At 38.7% G+C, this 23594-nt stretch overlaps 2 protein-coding genes across 8 annotated transcripts in view; one reads left to right on the forward strand and one right to left on the reverse strand.

Moving 5' to 3' along the window:
* LOC114054122 (serine/threonine-protein phosphatase 4 regulatory subunit 1-like) overlaps positions 1-5542 on the forward strand; it is a 79218-nt gene extending 73676 nt beyond the window's left edge. For all 4 annotated transcript variants that reach the window (XM_027877258.1, XM_027877256.1, XM_027877254.1 and 1 more), the window contains 4 exons: positions 125-245; positions 335-469; positions 1001-1142; positions 4472-5542. In XM_027877258.1, the coding sequence (XP_027733059.1) occupies positions 125-245; positions 335-469; positions 1001-1142; positions 4472-4635 (562 nt within the window). In that variant the 3' untranslated portion in view covers positions 4636-5542. The remainder of the gene's footprint in view (positions 1-124; positions 246-334; positions 470-1000; positions 1143-4471) is intronic.
* Positions 5543-12242: 6700 nt separating this feature from the next.
* The window catches only part of LOC114054089 (ralA-binding protein 1), a 50620-nt gene continuing 39268 nt past the window's right edge, over positions 12243-23594 (reverse strand). For all 4 annotated transcript variants that reach the window (XM_027877197.1, XM_027877198.1, XM_027877199.1 and 1 more), the window contains 5 exons: positions 22932-23063; positions 21119-21226; positions 18366-18487; positions 17925-18048; positions 12243-14215 (listed from right to left, as the gene is read on the reverse strand). In XM_027877197.1, the coding sequence (XP_027732998.1) occupies positions 13946-14215; positions 17925-18048; positions 18366-18487; positions 21119-21226; positions 22932-23063 (756 nt within the window). In that variant the 3' untranslated portion in view covers positions 12243-13945. The remainder of the gene's footprint in view (positions 14216-17924; positions 18049-18365; positions 18488-21118; positions 21227-22931; positions 23064-23594) is intronic.

The following is a 23594-nucleotide window of genomic DNA, read 5'->3' on the forward strand; positions in this document are numbered from 1 at the left end:
CTCCTTTGCTTATGAGGACCCATAACACAAAGTAGTTAAAAACTACTTAAAGAATTAAAGAATTCTTAAAGAATTTTAATTCATTCGTTAGTTGTTAATGTTGTTTTGACACTTCTTTTTTTAGGCAGCTGATTTTACTTTTAGATTTATACAGTCCCAGAGATGTATATGATTACTTACGGCCAATTGCTCTGAATCTGTGTGCAGATAAAGTTTCTTCTGTTCGTTGGATTTCCTACAAGTTGGTACGTTCTAAACTTTTAAATTTGGTATATGGAAACTGTAAATAACAAAATATAGAAATTATTCTTTTTCTCCAATTTAACATTCCTAGGTTAGTGAAATGGTAAAGAAACTGCACATGGCTACACCATCAACATTTGGAGTAGACCTAATAAATGAACTTGTGGAAAGTTTTGGTAGATGCCCAAAATGGTCTGGTCGACAGACATTTGTCTTTGTCTGCCAGGTAAGAGAGGGGTCTTCACTTATCTACTTTTTGCCTGTTTTTGCATGGTAAACTTTTCTTCTTCTCTACCTATTTTGTTCTTAATAAGCAGTACTTTCACATTCTGTAGCTTTCAGTATCATGGGTTCCGAGTGACCCACTTAATCACAGAAATAATTCCTTAGAATTATTAGAAGAACTTAGAAGAAACAGTTGCCATAGTTGCCAGCATCCTCTTGACATCTATTGGCACAGGAGGGGAGGGTTGGCAGTCAGTCTTTTTGCTGCAGATATCCATAAGATTCCTGAAAATTTGGGTCCCCTAAATGTTCCTAGGGGGAAAAAATTTGCAGGATTTGTTTTAAAGTTATCGCAGTTTCTCCATTGAGGCACTGTTCTCCAAGTGTACTGTGATTTGAATGTAAAATGGGCAGCACTTTTAAAAAGATGGGTCTAAAAGATACTGAAAGATTTTATGGACAACACTATAACTTGTATGCTCTCAATTCTAAATTTATCCAGAAATCTAAAATAGTACTTTTTTCTTGCCAGACTGTCATTGAGGATGACTGCCTTCCTATGGACCAGTTTGCTGTGCATCTGATGCCACATTTGTTAAATTTAGCAAATGATAGTGTTCCAAATGTTCGAGTACTACTTGCAAAAACATTAAGACAAACTCTCTTAGAAAAAGGTTGGTGGTGATGATGGTGGGTTTTTTTCATATTTTGCATAACTATTTGAGTAAGTGACTATCAAGAAGCCGTCAAGTCGTCTTGTTTTGTTTGTTAAGTGTCTGCTATGGGTGGGGCACTGTGCTAAGGGCTAAAGATAGAGAAGGAGGCCAAACCAACAGAGTAAATAGTCCTGCCCTCTAGGAGTTCACAGTCTAATGGGAGAGACTGTCTGTAAACATCATTTACAAATAAGATATATAAAAGGGTAAATTGAAGATAGTCTTAAAAGGAAGGCACTGGGATTAAGGGTAATCAGGCAGGGTGTCTTGCAAAAAGTGGGACTTTAGATGAGACTTGAAGGAAGCCAGGAAAGCCAGGAGGGGAAGATGAGGTGGGAAAGAATTTCAGGCCTAGGGGACAGCCAGTTAAAATGCCTGGAATTCAGAGAGGCAGTACTGTGTGCTGAGGACAACAAGAAGGCCCGTGTCACTGGATCTCAAAAGTGTGGAGAGGAGTACGGCATAAGAAGACTGTAAGAAAGAAAAGTATAAACGGGCCAGGTTGTGGAGGGTTTTAAAGGCCAAAAAAAGGCTTTATATTTGATCCTGGAGGCAGCTGGTATCCACTGGGATTGACTAATTGGGGGGTGGGGCAGAAAGTTGTGACATGGTCAGACTTTTGACAGTAGATGATGGACTTGAGTAGGGAGAGCCTTGAGACAGGAAAACCAACCAGCAGACTATTAGACTAGTGAAGGCATGAGGGTCTGCTCCAAGGTGGTGACAGTGTCAGGAAGGAAGGTGTACACGAAAGCCTTTAGATACAATGAACAGAATTTGAATTTGGCAGCTGAGTGGGAGTGGGGTAGGGATGAGAACGAAGAGTTGAAGATGTAAGTAATCCTGAGTGACTCAGGGCGGTACTCTCAATACTTAGGAAGAGGGGAAGGTTGGGGGGAAAGGATAGTAAGTTCAGTTTTGGGCATGTTTAGAATGATATTGAATGTTATCCTTGTCATGTATATACTTCATTATACAGAACTTGTGACACAGGCCCGTTTAATATGGCAACTGGTTCTTTTTGTCTGTCCTGTTTTCCTAAATATGTCAGTTCAATTCAACAAATACTGTTTTCTTTCTGCCTGTAGACAATTGCTTCATGTCCACTCAATAATTATAATCTAATCATGGGGAAATACAAAAATCTGCACCCTAAAGAAGTGTTCTGTTACAAATAGAGTAGCAATTCCTGACCTTTTTCTCCAGTTGGAGTAGTCAGCTTATTTTTTCAGGCTTACTTGGTTTCACTGTCCTCAGCAATTTATATTCTTATGGATCCCAATAGCAAGAAATAGAGATTGTACATTGGCCACAGTCTTCTGTGAAGAGATGTGTGGTTATTAGTATAAGCAGTCACTGGGTGGAAGGGGAGAACCTAGGGAATATATAGGCCTGGAATAGTCTCCAAAATGCATACAGCTTTGCCATCAGTGCACTCAATACCATTTTGCTCATTCAGTTCAAGCCCATATGTACTTACATTATTCTTGCTGGTCAAGATAATGATTTTTGTGTCTTACATCAGATATTTTAAGGTCAGGAGCTAATGTCTTCATCTTCTATAGTATCTAGACAGTGCCTTGTATGAGATTAGAGCTCAATGAAGAGTGCAGATGAAAACTTTTTCTATGCTTGAAATTCAAACAACTTGGTATAATTATAAAGAATGGCCCTGAAGTCAGGAGGACCTGAGTTCAAATGTGGCCTCAGACCAAATACTTGACACTTACTACCTGTGTGATCCTGGGCAAGTCATTTAACCCCAATTGCCAAAAAAATAATTTTAAAAATTTAAAAAACCAGTAAAGAAGAAATAGAAATAAAGGTATTTTATTATCCTTTGAGGACCTTTAAAATAGTGTATCTCTTCTGTTGAGGTAGAAATAAACTATTCCTGCTCTTCTCATACAGTTGCAGGGAAGAACTCATCCTTTCTAAGGTTTGCTATATTAGGTCAAAGTAAGAACTTGAATATTAACTGAATTTCCTATGAAGGAAGTAACAAAAAGACTCTTCTATCATTTACCCTACTAAATTATGTCTTTAAAAGTCTTTTCACAATAATTGGAATATTTCAAATCCACTAGTATGACTTAGTTTTGAATAATAGTAAGGAAGTATGCATTTAGCAGACTTTAAATCGTAGTAAAAAAAAATCCAGTTTTTTGGCAGTTTCCACATGATACCAGTTTAGAGTCACTATGGCAAAGAGGGATAGAGTTCTAGGCTTGGAGGCAAGAAGACCTAAGTTCAGCACTCAACTCTTTCACTAGCTGGGTGACTCCTAGACGAGTCACTCGAGCTTTATGTTTGAGGCAACCCCTGTAAACTTAGTACAAAAGTCGCAGAGAGGTTGTGATTGGCACAACAATCATAGGTGCTTGGCATAGTCACATAATAGACCAGTTCAGAATTCATCAGAAAGAGACCTTATCATAGAATTTCAGAGAAATCTCAGGAACCATCTAGTTCAAACCATATATCTAGAATAGAACCATATATCTAGAATAGAACCTTTTTTCCAGTACATCTAAGAAGTAATTATGAAGCTTGAAGACTTTCAGTGAAAGATGTGACACCTGGTTTTTATCTTAATCAGCTCCCATATTTTAATGGTAAATGCATCAGACTTTTAAAAATAAGATTTTTAGTTTATTTCTTTTTGCCTTTACATCCTGTACTTTTCCCAGTGTCCCTGAACCCTTTTCCCCTCCCAGAGAGCCATCTTGTATAACAAGAAAAAAAGGGGGAAATAGCAAATTAACCAGAATGTAGAAAGAGTCTGACATTATCCATGGTGTTTCAAACCCGCATCCTCCCCCCTTTTTAATCTCTCTTTAGGGCCAGGCTTGGTCATAATAATTGCTCAGCATTCTGTTTTAGTGGTTCTAGTGCTGTTCTCTCGATTTACGTGCTGTAATCATTGTGGTCACTCTTTCTTTGCTTCTGCATATTTCATTTTGCCTCAGGTCATGTGACTCTTCCCATGCCTGTCCTTAGTATTCATACATACCATTTCTTTCAGCACAGTCATATTCCACTACATTCATGTGCCACAACTTGTTCAGCCATTCCCCACGTGATAGGTGTGGGCTTTGTTTCCAGATCTTTGCTACTACAAAAAGTGCTGCTCCAAATATTTTGGTGTATGTAGGGCTTTTGTTGTTATCATTGACTTTTACTAGGAGTAAATGCCTAGCAGAAGAATAATTATACAGCAGATGTTTTCAAAATTTGCACTAGAAAAACATTAAATATTGTTGTACTTATTTTGTTTTCATTTACAGAGTATTTCTTAAGTTCTGCTAACTCTCATCAGGAAGCTGTGGAACAAACAATTATGGCTCTTCAGATGGATAGTGACAGTGATGTCAAATACTTTGCAAGCATTCACCCTTCCAGTAACAAAATTGCTGAAGATGCTATGAGTACAGCTTCTTCAACTTATTAAAGAGCCCAAGTCTCATTGTCTCTTCTGCTTAAACTCCACAAGTGCTCCTCACATGGATGATCTGGGACAGCCTTTTCTGAAGGAGGAAAGATTTCCCTCTCTTGCCAGACCTAGCTACAGGTGCCAGTTACCTCCACCTGACGCCAGGGATCTTAAGAGTCAAGAGAAAGTGTGGTAAACTAGCTCATCTTGACTTTAGGAAATACTAATTTCTCAGAGGATTATACTTGTCACCAAAGCCTTAAATCCTTCTGTCTTCCTGAATGAATGAAACTTGAATTGGCAGAGCATTTTGGAAGGGATGACAGTCCCAAAACCTGCATTTTCTCCTCAGGAGTTAACTTAGCAAGTTTTACTTTAACAACCAGTAGATAAAATTCTCATAGCCAGAAAGGCAGATATGTTGTAACAGGATGTAAAAGAGGCCTCCAGTATTAGCTCTAAACATTTTTATCCAGGCAAGGACCTGATTGGGGTGCTGTGGCTTGCTGCCTGGCCCCATCCTGAGTAAGTGTGAATAGTTTTTGATGTGTGTAAATTGGGAAAATAGAAATGTTTGGATTTCTCTTAAGGGCTTGATGCTAACACTAAACTAGAATCTGATTTTAACTCTTAAATGCAGCATATTGCTGTATCCATTAGCAGAAACCTTTGCTGAATACCTATGTCCTATTTTTTTTTTTTTCATGCTGGTCATGACCTGAAGGAAATTTATTAGCACATGTACTATATGTCAGGTATTTTTAACTGGATCATGATCAGCTCTGAGGTGCAGCTTTGTTCTTCCCACACTGTACATACCTGTGACCACTCTGGGGAGCACCGCAGTCTTTAATCATGTTGTTTAAAACTGTTGTGACACAAGTTGTTCTCCACTTGTCCAAATAAAATTTATTAATAAGATGTACATACTCTTGGCTGGTTTTAGACACTTGGAAATAAATTTGATTGATGATCTGTACAATATGGGGAACTAGACTAATTAAAACCTTATTTGCCTTAAGTAGTTTAGTATTTTCTCCAAGCCTCTAAAAATCTATGTGAAGAGATAGTCTTTGTCCTCTAGTATTTCTGGCAGCCCAGCAGTGGGCATCACTGGAATCTTAACCCCTCTATACCAGACTTCAGGTGGTCCACAAGATTAAAGAGAAAATTCAGATGTTTCACAGGTACCTTTGTTTACTTGAGGGATTTTTTAGTCCTAGTTTGAAGAACCCAAATTGGGAGGGCCAGGTTCTGGATTCTGTTGGTCTCTGATAGCCCACAAGTCCTACAGGAAATGCTAGGGTGGGATGGAAACAGACATAACAGGTCCTCTGGGTCTGCCCAATTACTGATCCACACAGCTGGAATAGCTAAATATTGGAATATTTGGAATAGCTCCAAACAATTAGGAGATATACACAGGGAAGGGAGTATAGACATTTTCTGTGTTTAAGGAGTATTTAAGGAGCATTTATCTATGCCACCACACTCTGCTATGCTAGCCAACATACAGCTAACATCCCAGCAATTAATTATACACTCTAGGGTCCACATACTAACCTGCCTTCCCTCATTTTGAATTTTCAACCCATCTATTTATTAGTGACATCTGATTAGGAAAAGAGCTTATTTATTGGTGTATTGTTAATTTTCCTGCTTATAAGGCAAAACAGTGCATGATACCCTTTCCCCAAAATTCTTAGTAACAGTCATAAAAAGCTGTAACAATTCCTTTTTAATAAAAAGGCAGAGAGAAATTACATCCCCAAGGTAACATCGCTATTCTTAGTACTACATTAATCAACAAGCATTTATTAAGCCCCTACTATGTACCAGGTCCGGTGCTAAGCATGGATTATATGGTGCCTGCCTGTAAGGTGCTCACAGTCTTGTTGGGAGACAACATGCAAATGTTGCAAAGCAGGGGAAAGGGAGAAATTGAGAAAGGCCTCCTACACTGCCCAAGACGGGATTTGAACTGATACTTGAAGGAAACTAGGAGGTGGGAGGATTGAGGAGGAAAAGCTTAAAACTCATGTTTCCAATCCTAAGCTGTTACATGTTGACCATCTCTAAATGTCAAGCAGTGCCAAATTTTTCTTAATCTTAAATACATCCTAAAGGACCTTCACTTAAACCAATACAATAAATACTTCAAATGATAGGCAGCCTTAATGTGAGGCAATATATATGGAAAGAGCAATCATTTGGAATTAAGAACAGCTGCATTCAAATGTGGCTTCTACTTAATACCTAACTTTGGGCAAGTTGATTTCTCTCAGCCTTGTCTTTTTCTTCTGTAAAATGAGATGGAGAGGATTGGACTAGATCTTTTAAGATCTCTTCCAGCTGTAAATCTGCTATCCTATGCATCTCATCAACTTAGGCTTAGTTTGAGAGTAAACACACTTGAAATCAAAGGTTTGTAAAAGGACAATGCCTTAACAATCAGTCACATGTGCCCTGAAGACTAGTCTAGATATAACTTGCTCTACTCTTTTCAGGCATGTTATGGGGAAACAGAAGCTGAGCTGAACTCCTGAAGACAGCGAAGGGTTTTGGAACCAAATGTAGCCTCTGATCAGTCAGGATCAGTTTAGGCAAGAAAATTTTGGCTTCCAGCAGCAGCAGCAGCAAGAGGCTGGGTGGTGAAGAGAGATAAGGTAGAAAAATAAAAACATATTCCTCATGAGGAAAAAAGGAAGAAAAAAAAAGCATAACAAATTTATTTGTACTTAGCCTATCTCAATATAAACCTGAGAGAGAGTGATTAGTTACTGCTCCTGATATGCTTTCTATAATCTGAGAAGGACTTTTAGACAATCATTGATCTTATGTTCTTGAATGACCAGGGACCAGCATTGAGATTACTTTTTTTAAGATTTGCAAAAAGTCACTCATTCAGCTGTCACTCAGAAAGATCATTTAAATTAGTTTAGAAAATTTTGACAGCTCCACAAAACCTTAGCTAACACTTCTCTAGTTCAAGTCATATGGACAATTGCACAAACACGAGAAGCTGTGTCTGCTTTGTTTTATAAAAACTTACCAGTCTTGGAATGTTCCCTAATTAGTGTTCCCAACAGCTTCCTGAACTGCCTGGTTTCTGGGCAAAGCGAGGGGACCTTCTTATACACTATAGAGTAGAGACCCTGCAGAGTATGCATCACAGAAGACTTCCAGAGCTTTTGCTGTAATATCAGGAGTATCTTGAGTACATAGGGTACTTCAGGTAGATCTTACATTTTGCAGAACTCTGCCCTATGCTGTTCCAAGAATGTATGGTATCTAAGGCAGCAGGCTTTTTTGGCACACACAGGATCCTAAGAGCAAAAGCATTTGACAGCTGCACCCTCGGGGAATGGAGGGGATGACAGGGATTTAACTGACCAGGTCCAGGAAAAATTGACGCTACTTCAGCACCGAAACATGGCAGAACATTTCCATGTATGGTAATGCTCTCAAAAGAGCAAGATATAGTAGGAGAGGAGTTGGGAAAGGGAATTGGAGGAAACTTAATTCCAGCTCAAAACAAATGATTTTTAAAAAAAATCAGTAACTGGCTGACCCAAAGGAAAGGAAAATGAGTTTCTTCCTCAGCTATAACCTCAAGAACAAGGCTATTGGGCTTCTGTACTCTAGCGTAGAGCTTCTCAAACTGTGGATCATGACTCCATATGGGGTTGTTCTAAGCAGATACTGATGTTTCACCCAGGTTGCTGTCCTTAAAGAGGTCCAGCCAGGCACTAGAAGTGATTTTTTTTTTCCACACAGGCTAGGCAGCTTTCTCAAGGTAGAGAATGAACTGAAAATAGCATCAACCAAAGGAGTATGATAGGGTGGGGTTGGCATGGGAAGCTGAGGCTTTGCCAACTAATGGGGTCTTAGATCAGGCTTTCAATATGGACAGAACAAACCTGCTTTGCCAAGCCTTCCTTCTTCCCCCACCTTGACTCACCAATGAGTGAATGGATGCCTTCCTTGTTGGTGTTTATTTTCAGGTTTTATTGCTAAGGAAATGATTCCTTTGTATTGAAACCCTGAAAGACTAGATAAAAGTTAGGGGTGGGGCAGAGCTCTATTTACAAATACTCCCTCATACAGATTGCCAATTTGTGATTTTTTTTTTTTTAATTTTTTGGTGATTGGGGGTAAGCGACTTGCCCAGGGTCACACAGCTAGTAAGTGTCAAGTGTTTGGTCTGAAGCCACATTTGAACTTGGGTCCTCCTGACTTCTATCCACCTAGCTGTCCCTGTGATTTCTTTTTGAGTGACTAAAAGCCCCTTCTCATTGGTACTAAAAGCTCCCAAGTGAGTTTAAGCTCAATTTTTCCAAAATTTGGAAATGTTGATTAGACAACAGGAAGCTGGGGGCTGGAGGGGCCATGCACACCGATTTTTCAGCATGAAAACACTGGAGTTTAGAGGAAAGGGAAGAAATACTGAATTTAGCTCAATTCAAATTAAGCTGAACAACACTATGACAAAACATTGGGTATCCCATCTTTGCAAATGTCCTTGGGAGGTTCCACACACTAACTGTACCATAGGAGCAAGAAATGGGCTTCATATTTCATGTTGATTCCATAATCCTTCTGACTTAAAGCTATGGGCAGCCTAGCCTCGGCTGCCTTCCTGCTGCTCTCCTCCAACCCCTCCCCTTTGGATTATCCTTCACTGGACCAGTTGAAGGGGAGAAAATCCACGAAAGCTGGATAAAGCCCTCAGCTCCAGATATGACTTCTCTGAGCCTCATCTATAAAACACAGCCACGGGCATGGGAGTGTTGATACTGATCAAAGGTAGCTTTATCATCCTTCCACGGTTCCTTGTTTGGTCTCTTCTGCCCATATCCATCAACAACCACGCAACCTTAGATATCTCATTGCTTGTTTGGTGTTTTGATCACTCAGTTGGAAAATAGGAATATAACCAAATATTAAAAATTCAGTTCCTATAAATTAAAAAGATCAACAAAGGTACAGGTTAGTAATCAGAGAGCAGTGTTCAATAGGATAGTTGCTGGCTTTGCTCTCTTGCTGCCCCTACATGGGTCTGTACATATGGATGCTAAAGACAAAGGAAACCTGCAACAGCTTAGTAATCCTAAAACAGATCAAATCACATCATTCCCTTCTTTAAAAATCATCATTGGCTTACTCTTAATAGGCTTTCCTTTCACATTTCACTAATTTCCTATTCCTCTTTACTCACTACATTCCAGCTAAACTGTCTTGTCCCATCTCACCTTGGTGGTCCCCATACCTGGATCACATTTCCTCCAAGACTCAGCTCAGATGCTAGGTCTATGTGCTTTCTTGATGCCCTTTAGTTGTTAGTGTTACACTATCTGCCTCCTCAAATTACATTGTATTTACTTAACATGGGTGCATGTATCCATCCCCTGCTAAGACTCGAAAGGTTCTTAAGAATGGAAGACTTGGTTATTACTTTGTAGCGTAGACCTGTGCACACACTCTAGGTGCTTATTTACTGAATGAAATCACAAGAGAGAACATTCAGCAGAAATATTAATTACTGCAAGTTATCACCCCCTATTCAAAAATCAACTGGGGCATGTGACACTTGAGGATGGGTCTGAAGAACACTACATTCTACATGGTGTATTATCATCGATTGCATTTTCAACTAGTAAATCAACTTTTTTAAGGACAAAGTAAAATAATCTCTACACCATCACTTAGGTAAAAGAATTACATTAGAACTAAGTACTTGATGAATTCTTCACAAATCCTGATTAGAATCACTGACCCCACACAGCTTTTTTCTCACCTGTCAGAAGACTCAGGCATTTGCTGAGCCTTAGTGAGAGTTGGAAGGTACAAAGGATCAAAACTAAGACTCATTTCCCAGGGGAAGAAAAATCCTCAATTGTCCTTTTTTGGTTCAAACAGAACAAGGAACCAAACTCTCCATTTGTTCTGAGTGTGTAACAAAAGCCAGAAACAGCTTTCTCATTACTACCTGCTGGACAAAACTGAAAGGAAACAAAATCATCCAAAACTCCCAAGAGAAGTATTTTCAGTCAGTCAGTTCTATGTATTTCCTCACTTATTTGCTTCTCGAGAACTATGTAACATTACAGTTGTTTTAAAGATGACTATCTTAGCAGGGAGGAAGAAAAACTAGTTATTTGTATCCTTCATGTTTAATGAAGGTTTCCAACTCTGATCTGGTCTAGTTTCAGTCCTGAGGTTTGATTTCAGATCCTGCCAAAGTCCTTACTAGGGCACAACCCCTTCAGAGGTACTAGCTTACACAACACATTTATACCCCACTTTTTTTTGTTGGTTGTAGAAGGCTTTTAGGAAAAAATGATGTATAGATCTGGGGGTTGATTTATAAAATTAAATCAGGCCAGAAAATTTCCCTCCTTTAGATTTTTCAAAGGTCATCTGTAACTGTAGATCAGCGGTTCTTAACCTGGGATCCCTGGAGAGTTCAGAGGGTCCATGAACCTGAATGAGGAAATGTTATCATTGGTTTCCTTTGCATTTTTATGTATTTTATTTTCTATATTATTAAATCAAGATACAAGCAATAACAATATTTTTTCCTAAGCTTTAATTTGTAAAAATCTTAAGTTTTTTTTAGGGTTACATAATGTTCAAAGAAGTCAAACCTAAACTTTTATTCAAAGCCAGTATTTGCTTTTGGTAATTATTTTGGTAAGTAACAGCTAGGAGCAAGTGTTAATTCAATGCATAAGCTTAAATGCCTATAGGTTGGTTCTACTGACAAGCTGGTGAATAGATACTTCACTTTCAGAAGCAGAACCAGGTAAGAGCATAGTAACATTTTACAAAAAAATTGATTAGCTGCCAATTTTTGTTACTAAAAAAATAGCAACCTTGGTTAGTTAGCTCACTTGGTTACTTCCTAAGAAGGTCATGGTATATTCCTCACATAAGCCTGCTAAGTTTCACAGATAATATGTTTCATGGCCATATCTGTATACCTAACCCCAACCATTTGGCTTGTGCAAACCTAAGCCCTGGGTCACAAAGAGACAACACAAAATCATTATCATGACTAAAAACAATACAGTTAAATACAGATGGATCGTGGAGACATCTTTACATATGAATGGCACGGTTCTAGAAAATGGGTTTTAGGGAGCAGCTAGGTGGCACAGTGGATATAGCACCGGCCCTGAAGGCAGGAGAACCCAAGTTCAAATCTGACCTCAGACCAAACACTTGACACTTACTAGCTGTGTGACCCTGGGCAAGTCACTTAACCCCAATTGCCTTTAAAAAAAAAAAGGGTTTTAAGTTCCTTCAAGTCCTGCCTCTGACACACAGGCTGTGGGGATTCTGGACAAAGTCACCTAATGTTTCAGTGCTCCAGATAATTCTCTAATGCATAAATTGTACAATAAATGCCTATCTGCTTGGGAGGGGGATGAAAGGGGTTGGTGGTAGAGGGTGTGTCATAAGGAGAGTTCCCTATACCAGTCAGATCACAGGTCCAGTCCTTTCCCCAACCTCACCAAACCCCCCCCCCCCGAAAATCTTAGGTAATCCCACAATCCATCCTTTTGCTTTCCACAAGCTACATTTAAAATCATCCCAAAGAAATGAACATTTAAGAAATTGGAAACTTTTATCCCAAATGGCTGCTTGAATTTATTTGCTTGATGCTTAATGGTCCTGGCACAAAATAAAAGTTAGCCAATATTAAGAGAATGGAAACAATGATTAAAAAATCATAACAGCTGGATAGAAATTAGTGTTTACACAAACAAAAAAGTAACCTTAAATATTTTTGCCAGCAAATAGAAAATGAATGTAACAGAACACTAAGAAGGCTTTATACATTTACGTTCATCACCTGACCATATTTTAGTCACCATAATATCTTCTCTCCAGATTTTAAAAAAATAGTATGTTGTTTTCTATAACATATCAAAGCTTTGTTTTTTTGTACAAAATCAAATAATGGCCAACAATTCACAACAGTGCAATAGGTAGAGGATACAACCACATCCAAGAGGTGCTGAAAATAAATACTCAAAGTTCTAGGGAATAAAGATTACCAATGTTCTTGGGGTTCATTTTCATTGTCATATGTCGAATATTTGACAAATTTCATGGACGTCATTTAGTCTCTAACAGAAAAGAATAACTGTCTTAAACAGAAAATGGCCTAAGATGACAGGTGTTAGGGAAGGATCATTGCTTTTAGGTATAAATCTCAATTAATAAAGGAAAAGAACAGCTTAGCAACTATTAAAAAGTAATGGTTTTCTATTGCTGAATCCTATCAAATGGGAGGCTATAAATCAGGCTCACTTGAAAGACAGAATTTAAGATTTTGTTCAAGAGAGTATATGGCTTAACCAGGCAAAGAGACATTACATTCTAGCCTAAGCAAGCAATAGAAATCCACCCGTATTTAGTAAAAGATCAGTCACATTAAAGATTTACCCACTTCTGTGTGGAAAGGAATTTGGAGAAGGCTAATGCCTCCAACCAACTTCGTGGGAAAGCCACGAAGAATATGAAGCAATTTGCTGATTGATTAATGGTGTGGCCAAAATTAGCAACAAGTGGGCCTATCCTCACTTTCTGTTCTTTGTGGCTCGTGCTGCCAAACAGTTCTGATACAAGAGAGCATCAAGGGCAGATCACATCTGTCTTACTGGGACTGAACCCTGCAGTCCTGGAGTGGTGTAAATTTATTTTAGTGTAGTCTAGAATTGCAAAGTTAGAATTTATAAGGATATATAAAAGTATAGCCCAAGCCATTCTTGTCCATCATGAAAGGTTCAGATGGCTCCCCCATTATGCACCAAAAAGGTATAAAAGGCACAAGCAAAAGTGACTAAGCAGAAATGATGGGTGAAACAACAGATCAATTCACAAGGCAGATACAGTAATTCATGTCCGATTTGTTTTCCCCTGAAAAGAGAGATCGAGCCTCCAATTCTGCTGTAGTGAAAACAAAAATACATTTTTGGTTTTAAAAATCAAACTATTCTTAAGAATTACTTAAAAGTTTTGAGGTTCATTTTATGTGAACTGAAGCAAATTAATCTTCAAATAAGCTAATTCTATCTGGAAAACACATCTGTCCCCTTCAAGTCTGAAAATGCTTTCACTGCTTTGTACACTCACTCATGTAACCTGAGCCTGATGGGTAGAATTCATACATATGAAACAGACAAGCATCCCCAGGATTAAAAGACTTCTTTACATAATGTACACCAGAAGAGATGTGTGCACTTTTATTCTCAGTATTACAGTAAATTGCACAGTCCTTGTTAAGTCTAATAGATTTCATTGATGCCTTACAGGCTGATCATATCGGTGTTTCCTTCCGGTCTTTGCTTGGTGATGGCTTCGCTTGCTCTTTGACCGCCTTTGGCTGCTGCTCTTTTGCTGCTTTTGTTTCAGGGACACTGTCTCTTTGCTGCTGAGGTCCACCCCCACGCTTTTCTGGCTCTTCATTTTCCTGCAGCTGCTGCTCAGATTTTGCTCGCTGCATCTGTAGCAGCCGAAGCTGCACTCGAAGTTCAATGATGGCCTCTCGCTCTTCGTGAATTGCTTGGTTCAAATGATTGTTCTTTATCTTTACCAATAACAGAAGGAACAGTGTCAATTAAGCAATGAAGACCAAAAAAAAAACAAAAACTGTTACTCAATGGCAAAGAAATTCAACACAGTGGTCTCTTTGTTGCAGTAAGCTCAACTAGGGAAAGAAAAAAATACTGCTTCCTCTGGTGGCTACATGCTTACAATCATTTAAAGAAATAGGCCAGTGTTTAATTATAGCCCCTCCCACTCAGCATTTCTTGACTGATCACAGAACATAGTCCTTAGTCATGGAAAGTGTAGAAGGAATCTCACCTTACCTTAACAACCTGGTGAGAAAGGTTCAGAGACAACAGGGAAAGACATGAGTTTGGATTCAAAACCATTTTTTATGACTGCCCTGTATTACATCTGAAGGTACAACTGACAAGTACCATCAACTCTCAGTCATTCATACTGAATGCAGGAGTATCTCACCTCCCAATCCCACCCATCATCTAGATGTATTTAGGTTTTAGAATACATTTTTGCACCTACAAAAATGGCTTGTCAGAGCCTATGAAATTCTTGATGCAAAAGAATCTGAAAAGCCACCAGCTCCTCAGCCCTGTTCAAAATCCACTTCTGCAGCAGTACTCCCTGTCAGGTCTGAGTTAGGTAAGTAAACAAGGGGGAAGGGGTCTTATATGGTATAACAAAGTGTAAATGTCTCCTCTAGCTGCTGTCTGGCTGTGACCCTGAGGGCAGCTTGAAGACCTAATAGAGCTCTTTCTTGCCTTAGATATTTCCTAGCTATGAGACTCTGGGCCCTTCTTTTAACCTCCCTCTGCTCCAGCTGCTGTAAAATAAGAATAATGCCAGCACCTCCCTCACAGAGTTGTTGAGGATCAAATGAAATCATACATGTAAAGTGCTTGTGGACACAGTAAGGCATTATATAAATGCTAGGTAGCTATCATTGTTATTACTAAATCTTCCCTGGGGAGACAGAATCGTGATATGGTTTAAAAATTCTTTCCTGGAGTTGAAAGATATGTTCTTTGAGGTAATAAGAAAACTGTCCAACCAACTAGTATGGGGAGACACACATCACCCCATACTAGTCAATCTTGTAACAGTGCCATTTTTCACTTTCTGAAAGGAAGAAGAATGCTGTCATGATAAAATGGTATGAGGACCCCAAAGTGAGAAGGGAGTAAGCAAGCATGGCCTCTCTGTGGTCACATAAGGCAGCACAGGCTAATGCAGAGGGCTAGTGCTGTATTTGGAGCAGGAGGATCTTGGTTCTAATCCCAGCTCTGCCACTTTTGTCACCCAGGACCAATCGCTTCACTTTTCAGGGCCTACCTTCCAGCTCCATGCCTATAATCCTACAGACTCTTCAATCTCCATCAAGATTTCCATGTTCCCTTTTATTCTCAACCTCAACCAAGTATAAGACAACAGGATATTTAGTAGGCAATTCAGTCTCTCCAAAAAAGCCCTTCCCTCTCTTTCCAGAAGTCTGAGAACTATAGTAAGAGTGGCTACGGAATGGCAAGTGTGTAGGAGCCATTATATGTCACAATACACTGTCCTTGGTTCCACCACTGCCTATGTATCATCCTAGATTGGGAATCAGAAGGAACTTTTAGAGGTTAAAGAATCTCAGAGTTGGAAGAAACCTCCCAGGGCAGCTAGTCCAACCTGATTAAGAATTCCTTCTACAACATCCCAAATTCAACAGGAATCTATGAGGATTCCTACTCTCTTTCAGGCATTCCAATAGGCATTGTATATACAAGAACAAAAATTCCTATTTTCACATTCTACTAGAACAAAGACAAGATATAGACAGTAGATACAAAATAATATTGGGGGGAGAGGGGGTCAGACAGCGGCTTCACTAACATCTTGAAGGATCAATCCAGTTCTCCTTTAGATGGTGGCACTTGAGCAGAGCCTTGAATAGAGTTAAAGACTCCTGGAGGTAAAGGTAAAAGGGAAAGCATTCCAGGTATGGGAGAAAGACTAAAAAGCAGTCAGGACATAGAAAGTTCACATATAAGGAACAGCAAATAGTCTAGTCTTGGCAGAACTTACACTGATGAAGAGGAAATAAAATACTACATACTTCTAAGATAGGCTGGAGCTAAAGAGTGTATTAACTGCACAACAGAGAAGTTTGTAATAAGGAACCAATGAAGTTTCCTGAAGATAGGCAGATGTGTAGAGTGCACGAGAAAGGGCAAGAGGGGCTGTCCTGAATCAGAGTTGCAGCCATATGAGTAGAGAGAAAAGGAGAGGATGTGAGATAGGATGTGGTGGCAAGAGGCAGGTAACCGACTGGATCTGAGGGTTAAATGAAAATGAATTAAAGCTAATTTAGAGATTGGGAACCTGAATGGAAGAATAGTGGTACCCTTGATAGAAATCAAGATGTTAGGAAAAGGAATGGGTTAGGGATTGGGAGGGAAAGAGGGAAGACAAGTCTTTTTAGATACACTGAGTTTGGCCTATAGGCCATCCAGTTGGAGCTGCCCGGCAGGCAACTGGCAAGGCAGGTGATCCCCAACAAATGGACACCCAGCCTTCAGAGAAACATGCATAGTGAAGGGGAACCACAACTATGTACTTCTGAATCGCTGGTGCAGTGGATAGAGCCAGCTTTGGGGCCAAGAAAACCTAAGTTCAAGTCTAGCCTCTGATTGACTGGCTGCGTGACCCTAGGCAAGTCACTAAGTCAGTGCTCTAGGACACTCTCCAAGATTACAAACTGCAGAGAAATCATTGGTCCAGTCCCTTATCCCTATCCCTTTCTAATCATTACAAATTTTTCCTTAAAAGAAAAAAAAAGTCTAAATATGCATCTCTGTAACTTTTACCCAATGCTATGAGTTCTGCACATGGAGAAAAGGATAAGTCTAATCCCTCTTCCACAGAACATTCTTTAATTTAGGGAGGATGGGGAAGACAGTTGCTCTCTTCTCCAGTCTAATAGCCACAGTTCCTTCAACCAGTCTTACTTCATGATCTCAAGTCCTTTAACATCCTGTTCACTCTCCAGCTTGATCAACATCCTTCCAAAAATTAACCCAGAACTGAACAGAATATTCCAAATGTGGTCCAACTAGGGCAGAGCACAAAAAGTGTATCATCTCTAATACTCTGGGCTTGAAATGGTATTCGTTGGTTTGGCTCTCTCATCAAACACTAGTGACTCATACTGAACTTGCAGTCCACTAAAACCCCCAGGGCTTTTGCAGATGTACTTACTGCTCTCATAAAATCCCAGATTTCCCAGTCAAACCCCTTCACCTTTTAGATGAGGAAACTAAGGTCCAATGTTGTCATTATCCACGGGCAGAACAGTTCTGTTAACTGTCTTTGAAAGGTTCTCCCTTCCTTGAGTTTGGATGAAGAAATTGGGTCTTTCCTTTATGCAAATATTTTTACCCCAAGGCTCATTTTAGCCAGCCTAAATAGTATGCAGGAATAGAGACATGGCTTGAGGAAAAAAGAATGCAGCTAGCCATGTCAATGGAAACATTCACTTGTCCAAGAAGAAAACGCCCGGTATTTTGGAAGTGGCTTATCAACCGCTGAAGAATGTGGCTACAGAGACTCTTCATTAACATCCCATAACTAAGAACTGGTGCCCTTCAGACAGTGAAGAAAAAGAACTTCCTCAAGTAAGCATGTAGTTTATAACATTCCACTTCCAAAACTAGTACCAACAGTGACTTTTTTCAGAAACAATTTCTTACCTCCAGCTCTTCATTCTGTCTCTGTAAGTCTTCGAGAATGACCTGCAGCTCCTCTTCATCCTCACTCTCACTCTCACTCTCAGAGGAATATTCCTCTGTTTCACTCCGACCGTGCTGCTGTCGACTAGAATGGTAAAGGTGACCAAAAGCTTCATATACCATTATAAAGAAAATGGTACTGCCAGTATTTATCAGGTTTCTGCACACATATTTAATTCTAACACCATTAACAAACGTGGTTCTATTTTAGGCAAATGGAAAGCTAAATATGGCTTTAATATGAAAACTCTTGGGGATTTTTTGTGGGTTTTTTTTAAGTGGGGAAGGAAAGAGCTGAGGCATAATAAAAGTCCCCAAGTTACAGATAGTGGTCAGAAATTATGGTAGGCTTTAGGAGGAGGAAGGGTGTATTATCAAAGATTCTCCAGGCTTTTCCCTTACCTTTGAATTTCAGCAATTTCTGCTCTGAGACGTTCTATCTCTTCTTTTTCTGAAGCAATCTGTCTCCGAAGGAACTGTTCCATAACTAGAAGCTCTTCTTGTTCAGTCAGAATCTCATTTTCCTAAAATAACCAAGGAAAATTATCTGAGCAGGTCTTGAATTTTTCACAGAAGACTCTATAAAATCCTACATTCTTAGGAGAATCCAATGTCCTAAATTTCCAAGGACTTCAAGGCAACCAATACACAGAAACAGATCCAAAACTGAAGGGGCTAGCTCTGTTCCTTTTTAATCCTTTTTCACTACTAGATCCCCATGAGTCAGCATCTTTAAACCTCCCTCTCAAATTCCATCTTGGGTTCCAAGTGACCTTAGCTACATAAAACCACTAAGGTTTTATGGTAGAAGCTGAGGCACAAGCTTATACTCAGGGTCTTGAGTTTCAAAATAATTTCAATAAGAAAAAAGTTTTCTAATCTGAATTCCTACTCTTATATTATTCCTCAAAAATGTCAGAAGCGGGGCAGCTAGCTGGTGCAGCAGATAGAGCACCAGCCTTGGAGTCAGGAGGACCCGAGTTCAAATCCAGCCTCAGACTAGACACTCAACACTTACTAGCTGTGTGACCCTGGGCAAGTCACTTAACCCCAACTGCCTTTAAAAAAAAAAAGTGGAAAAAAAAGTCAGAACCTATTTTCAGAAAATTTCCAAAGCGTGTTTTAACTATATAGCTATTTTAAAATCTGGCTATACCTACAGAACAGAGGCACCCATCTACCCATGCTAAAGCTTCTTTACATAGTATAAAAGAAAAAAGAAAGAAGCAGGCAGACAGCAGACACTTCAAACTCTGGAGAGACATGAAAATTAGATGAAGATACTGTAGCAGCATGATATGGTGGTTCCATTCTCTCCTCCCCTCAGCATCTGAAAGGACTAACATAAAATACCTAGAGTATGAATGGGAGAAAATAGGAATGATTTCTTCCTAGGTAACACTAGAAGGTTTCCAGAGATGACAAGGAAGGATTTAAAATGACGTGCTTGCTGCTTATAGCTTACACATCCTAATGATGACGTTTTGTAAGGCTATAACAAACCTGCAGATCAGAGCTTCATTCCTTTCTAGTTAGCTTCTTAGGAATCTTCAGAATGGATTAATATGGATTATAATAAATTCAGAATGGAGAGTAGACTCACTTTCAATTCACAATCAAATTTTGAAACATAGAAATCAAATATTTAAAATGAGTTTCAAGCCCAAAGTATAAAACATTAACAAATAATGCTTATTATTATGCTTAGTAACAAAAGCAAAATACTTTCAGATGTTGGACGCTATGGTCTAATGTCATATATCTAGTTTATGCAGAAAAATTAGTAAATTAAAAAGGTGACTGTTGAGCTTTTCCCATATGATAAATTGCATGGGTTTGAAAAACAAGTTTGGGAAGGGAAGATATAACCTTTGTGTGTTGCTTAGACTTATGGCACATTTTACCAAGAAATCCTCTGAGAGAGGGAGTTACCTTTAAACATCTCCCTGAGCATACTCCAGATGGGCAAAAAGGTTTTGATGCCAGTGTTCAATACTTGTTCAAGTGCACTGAATGATGCTTCACGCTGAGCAGATTTACATTACCTATACAATTTTTTTCTGTATGCTGAAACCCTGTCATTGGAAGCATGTTTATATATCTCATATTCTTTTCAAATATTGTGCTAAGGTCTATGTTTCTACAAGTTCTAGGAAATAAGAATTTCCACTGTGAATTGGCAAAATTATGACTCCAAGATTATAAAAAGCACATAAAACGGATGGTGCTTCACGTAGTATTACGCCTCAATGCTCCACAGATACAAGAAGCTTTATATATACTCTATAAAAGGATCACGTTTGGTTCTACCAAATAAAAACCAGGGTAATCAGGAGAAGTAAGGTGGCTGTTTTACATCCAGTCAACACAGTAACTGAATCAATTAGTTCCAAGTAAACTTCTTTTCTTTGCAATTCTCATGTAGGGGAAATTGTCCTATTTCTTCAAGAGATCTTGGGAAGTAATCTCTGGTCTAATTTCCACCAAAAGAAAGTTATAATTCAAGATTTTTATAAACTTTTAGAAAACAAGTTATGAATGCATTACAAAAGGGAATATACATGTCTTACTCCCTCTGCTAAATAGCAATGCCGTTCTCTTCCCAACTATGAAATTTATAAGCTACACACTATAACTGTGGAATAAAGAATATCATCTCAAGAGCTTGGAAGACACTCCTCTGTTATTGCCCTATACACCTGGACAAAGCAAACCCATAGTGTTTACATCTTTTTCCAGTGAAGGAGCACTTCAGTGGGACCCAAGTGCAGACAAGATAGCCTGATCAACTCTATAAGACCACACTAAAACTTCACTGCAATGGGAAGAAGGGCCCTAGCCCTCATTCTTATGAAATATCCATACTGATGTTTTATTGATCCACATCTATAAAAATATCTTATTTTATGATAATTTTGGTTGTATCAGACCATGGTCTACCACGGAGGATAACCTTTATAGGTCACACTTTGAAAACCACTGCTTTGTTCAATTCACTTTATTTAAAAAAAAAAAAAAGATTCCTTAAAAACCTATTCTCTATTATTAATCTAAATCACTCCATTCTCTTCAATGAAGTATATATAACTGAATTTTCTTGAGACACAGAAAAAGGAAAATTAGCTACAAAAATATTAGAGACTAAAATATAGTACCTGGGCAAGTAGAATATTTATAACTTCTTCATTTTCATTCATTTCTTCTTTGGAAACATCCTCTTTTGAAAGACTGGCAATCTCTTGAGCAATCTTGGTTTCACACTCCTGTCAAACCAGACAGGTAATGGATTACAAACCGACAGGTAAAGGACTACTATTTCACACACACAGCAGCTTTCAGAGAGCTACAAAATACTCATTCACACTTTTCTAAAACATTTCTTCTGGAAGATTACCTTTCTGTTTCCTTTTCTAGAATTTAAAAATAACAGCAGTCAAGGTAATCATCTGTCCATTTTTTATGACATACACCATTTCCTTATACCCAAAAAAGTATTATGAGGAGATAGGGCACTCTATAAAATGAATGTTTACTTCTTTTACCTTTGGTACTGAGACCACAAAGCCAAAGAGATCCTTACATTCTGAGTGAAAGACTACTATACTTCAACACTGAATCCTAATGCCTGAGATATATATCACAGAACCCAGACAGCATGCATGACCTTCCTACTTACCCCTCAGATGGTCCAGAAAAATAACAGAATAATTGGGAAGAGTCAATTTAACCTTTTCTATGTTGACCCAGTCATCTCCAGTTTACATAAACCAATAAGGAAATGTGTTCAGATTTATGTTCCTTGAAAGGAATGTAGGAAAATCAAATCTATTCTGTCACCTCTTTGTATCCAGGGACCAGCGGCCTAGAGTTGGCGACAATAAGCATGAGTTCCATAAGACTCATAGTTTAAAATCTACCTGTGGATTGGCTTGGTTTGTTCCAATCTCATGTTTAAAGGGGAAAAAAAAGGGAACAAAAAAGGGGACAAAGGGAAGCAAAAAGTATAAGAAAATGAGGATTTGTTGGTGAGAATAAGGAAAGAAAATATAAAGCAACCAAGATTCTAAAAGGACTGCACTTTTTGACCTTCTCAAAGGGCTTCTGCTGAGGCGGGGAGGCAGGAAGGGGGGAGAGGGAACTACTAACAAAGTAGTTTCCCTTCTGAAAGAAAATGAAAAATAGAACAACTGATCCCTTACCCAAACACAAATCCCTAACTGCTCTATGGACACAAAGGTGCACCTGAAGAGTTTTGGTTTTTTGTTTTTTTGGTTTTTTTTTTTTTTAAATACTACACAAAGCTAACCTACAAACTGTGCTCAGCTCTGAGACTCCTTGGAAACTAGGCCTACAAGGAAGATCCAGGAGAGCTAACAGGTTTCAGGTTTCACCAGGTGTGCAAATGCAAGAACTACACTTTCATTTAAAGCCAATCTGATTACCTGGTTCCTAGTTACTAGAAGCTGGTTGGATACCAACACTCATTTAATAAAAAAAAAAAAACTGAGATCCCCTCTGCTTTTCACTATCTCAGTCTCCCACTTGCTGTCTCATCTGTTTTTCTCAGATCCTAAAGCCCCAATTCATCACTCCAAAGTTCATGAGACTTCAGCAACCCCTTAATCAGTGGCCCCATCTGACCTACTTCTAAGACTTCACAGAACTCTGTTTACAGATGTTATAGACTAAGTAACAACACAACATACTCAACTTGGTCCTTTAAAAATTAGTCAAGTTTGAAAAAAGCATTTAGAAAAAAAGCTTAAGCTTAGAAAAATGAATAATTAGTTTTAAATTTCAATATCAATAAATGTAACTTTGGAATATTTACTAAACCAAGTGAATGAATTTCAAGAAATACAACTTAATTTAAAAGAAACTTAGCTAGAGTACAAAAGACTTCTAGCCATATACATACTGTGGGTAATAAATTATAAACATGGCTGGTGGAATAATATAATTACTTACTTGTCTTTTTGCTTCTCTCAGTTTCCTTTTGAGGGCTGTTAAAATTCTTTGTACCTCCCATAACCTTTCTTCCTTGGATAAATCTTTTATTCCTGCCTGTAAATCTCGGTGTAGACAGTTCAAAAGAAACTCCTAAAAAATACCACAGACACATCATTTGCAACTGCTTACCACTGAAATAAATGCCGTGTCTTTTCCAACCTTAAAAATATTACGCACTAGTAGATTTGCAGTTTCATGTACAATCATCTTTTTTTTTGTACTATGTTATGGAAATGCTTGTTTTGTTCCATAAATTAAAAATAATTTAAAAAAACACTGTTCCACTTCTAAATAATGCAGTCAGCTTAATTATCTGCCCTGATGGGCAAGGCAATGCTATACTGAAAATGTTAAATGAAAATTAATTTCTATTTGTTTTGCTTAGGACTTGTTATTATTTTGCTTCCACTCCCATTTTGCTTTCATTCCCTGAGCACTGTTCAACTGATGAGGCAAGTGGGTAGGAGACACAAGCCTATAATTTCAAAATCTGCTGCCCTAATAACAAAACAATAAAATACTCATCCCATTGAAAAAATTTCAGGAAATATTTATTGCAAGGATTCTTCCTGATTGCCGGGGGGGGGGGGGGGGGGGGGGGGGGGGGGGGGGGGGGGGGGG

Source organism: Vombatus ursinus, unplaced genomic scaffold, assembly GCF_900497805.2.
Source record: "Vombatus ursinus unplaced genomic scaffold, bare-nosed wombat genome assembly UNPS02014812.1, whole genome shotgun sequence".
NCBI lineage: Eukaryota > Metazoa > Chordata > Mammalia > Diprotodontia > Vombatidae > Vombatus > Vombatus ursinus.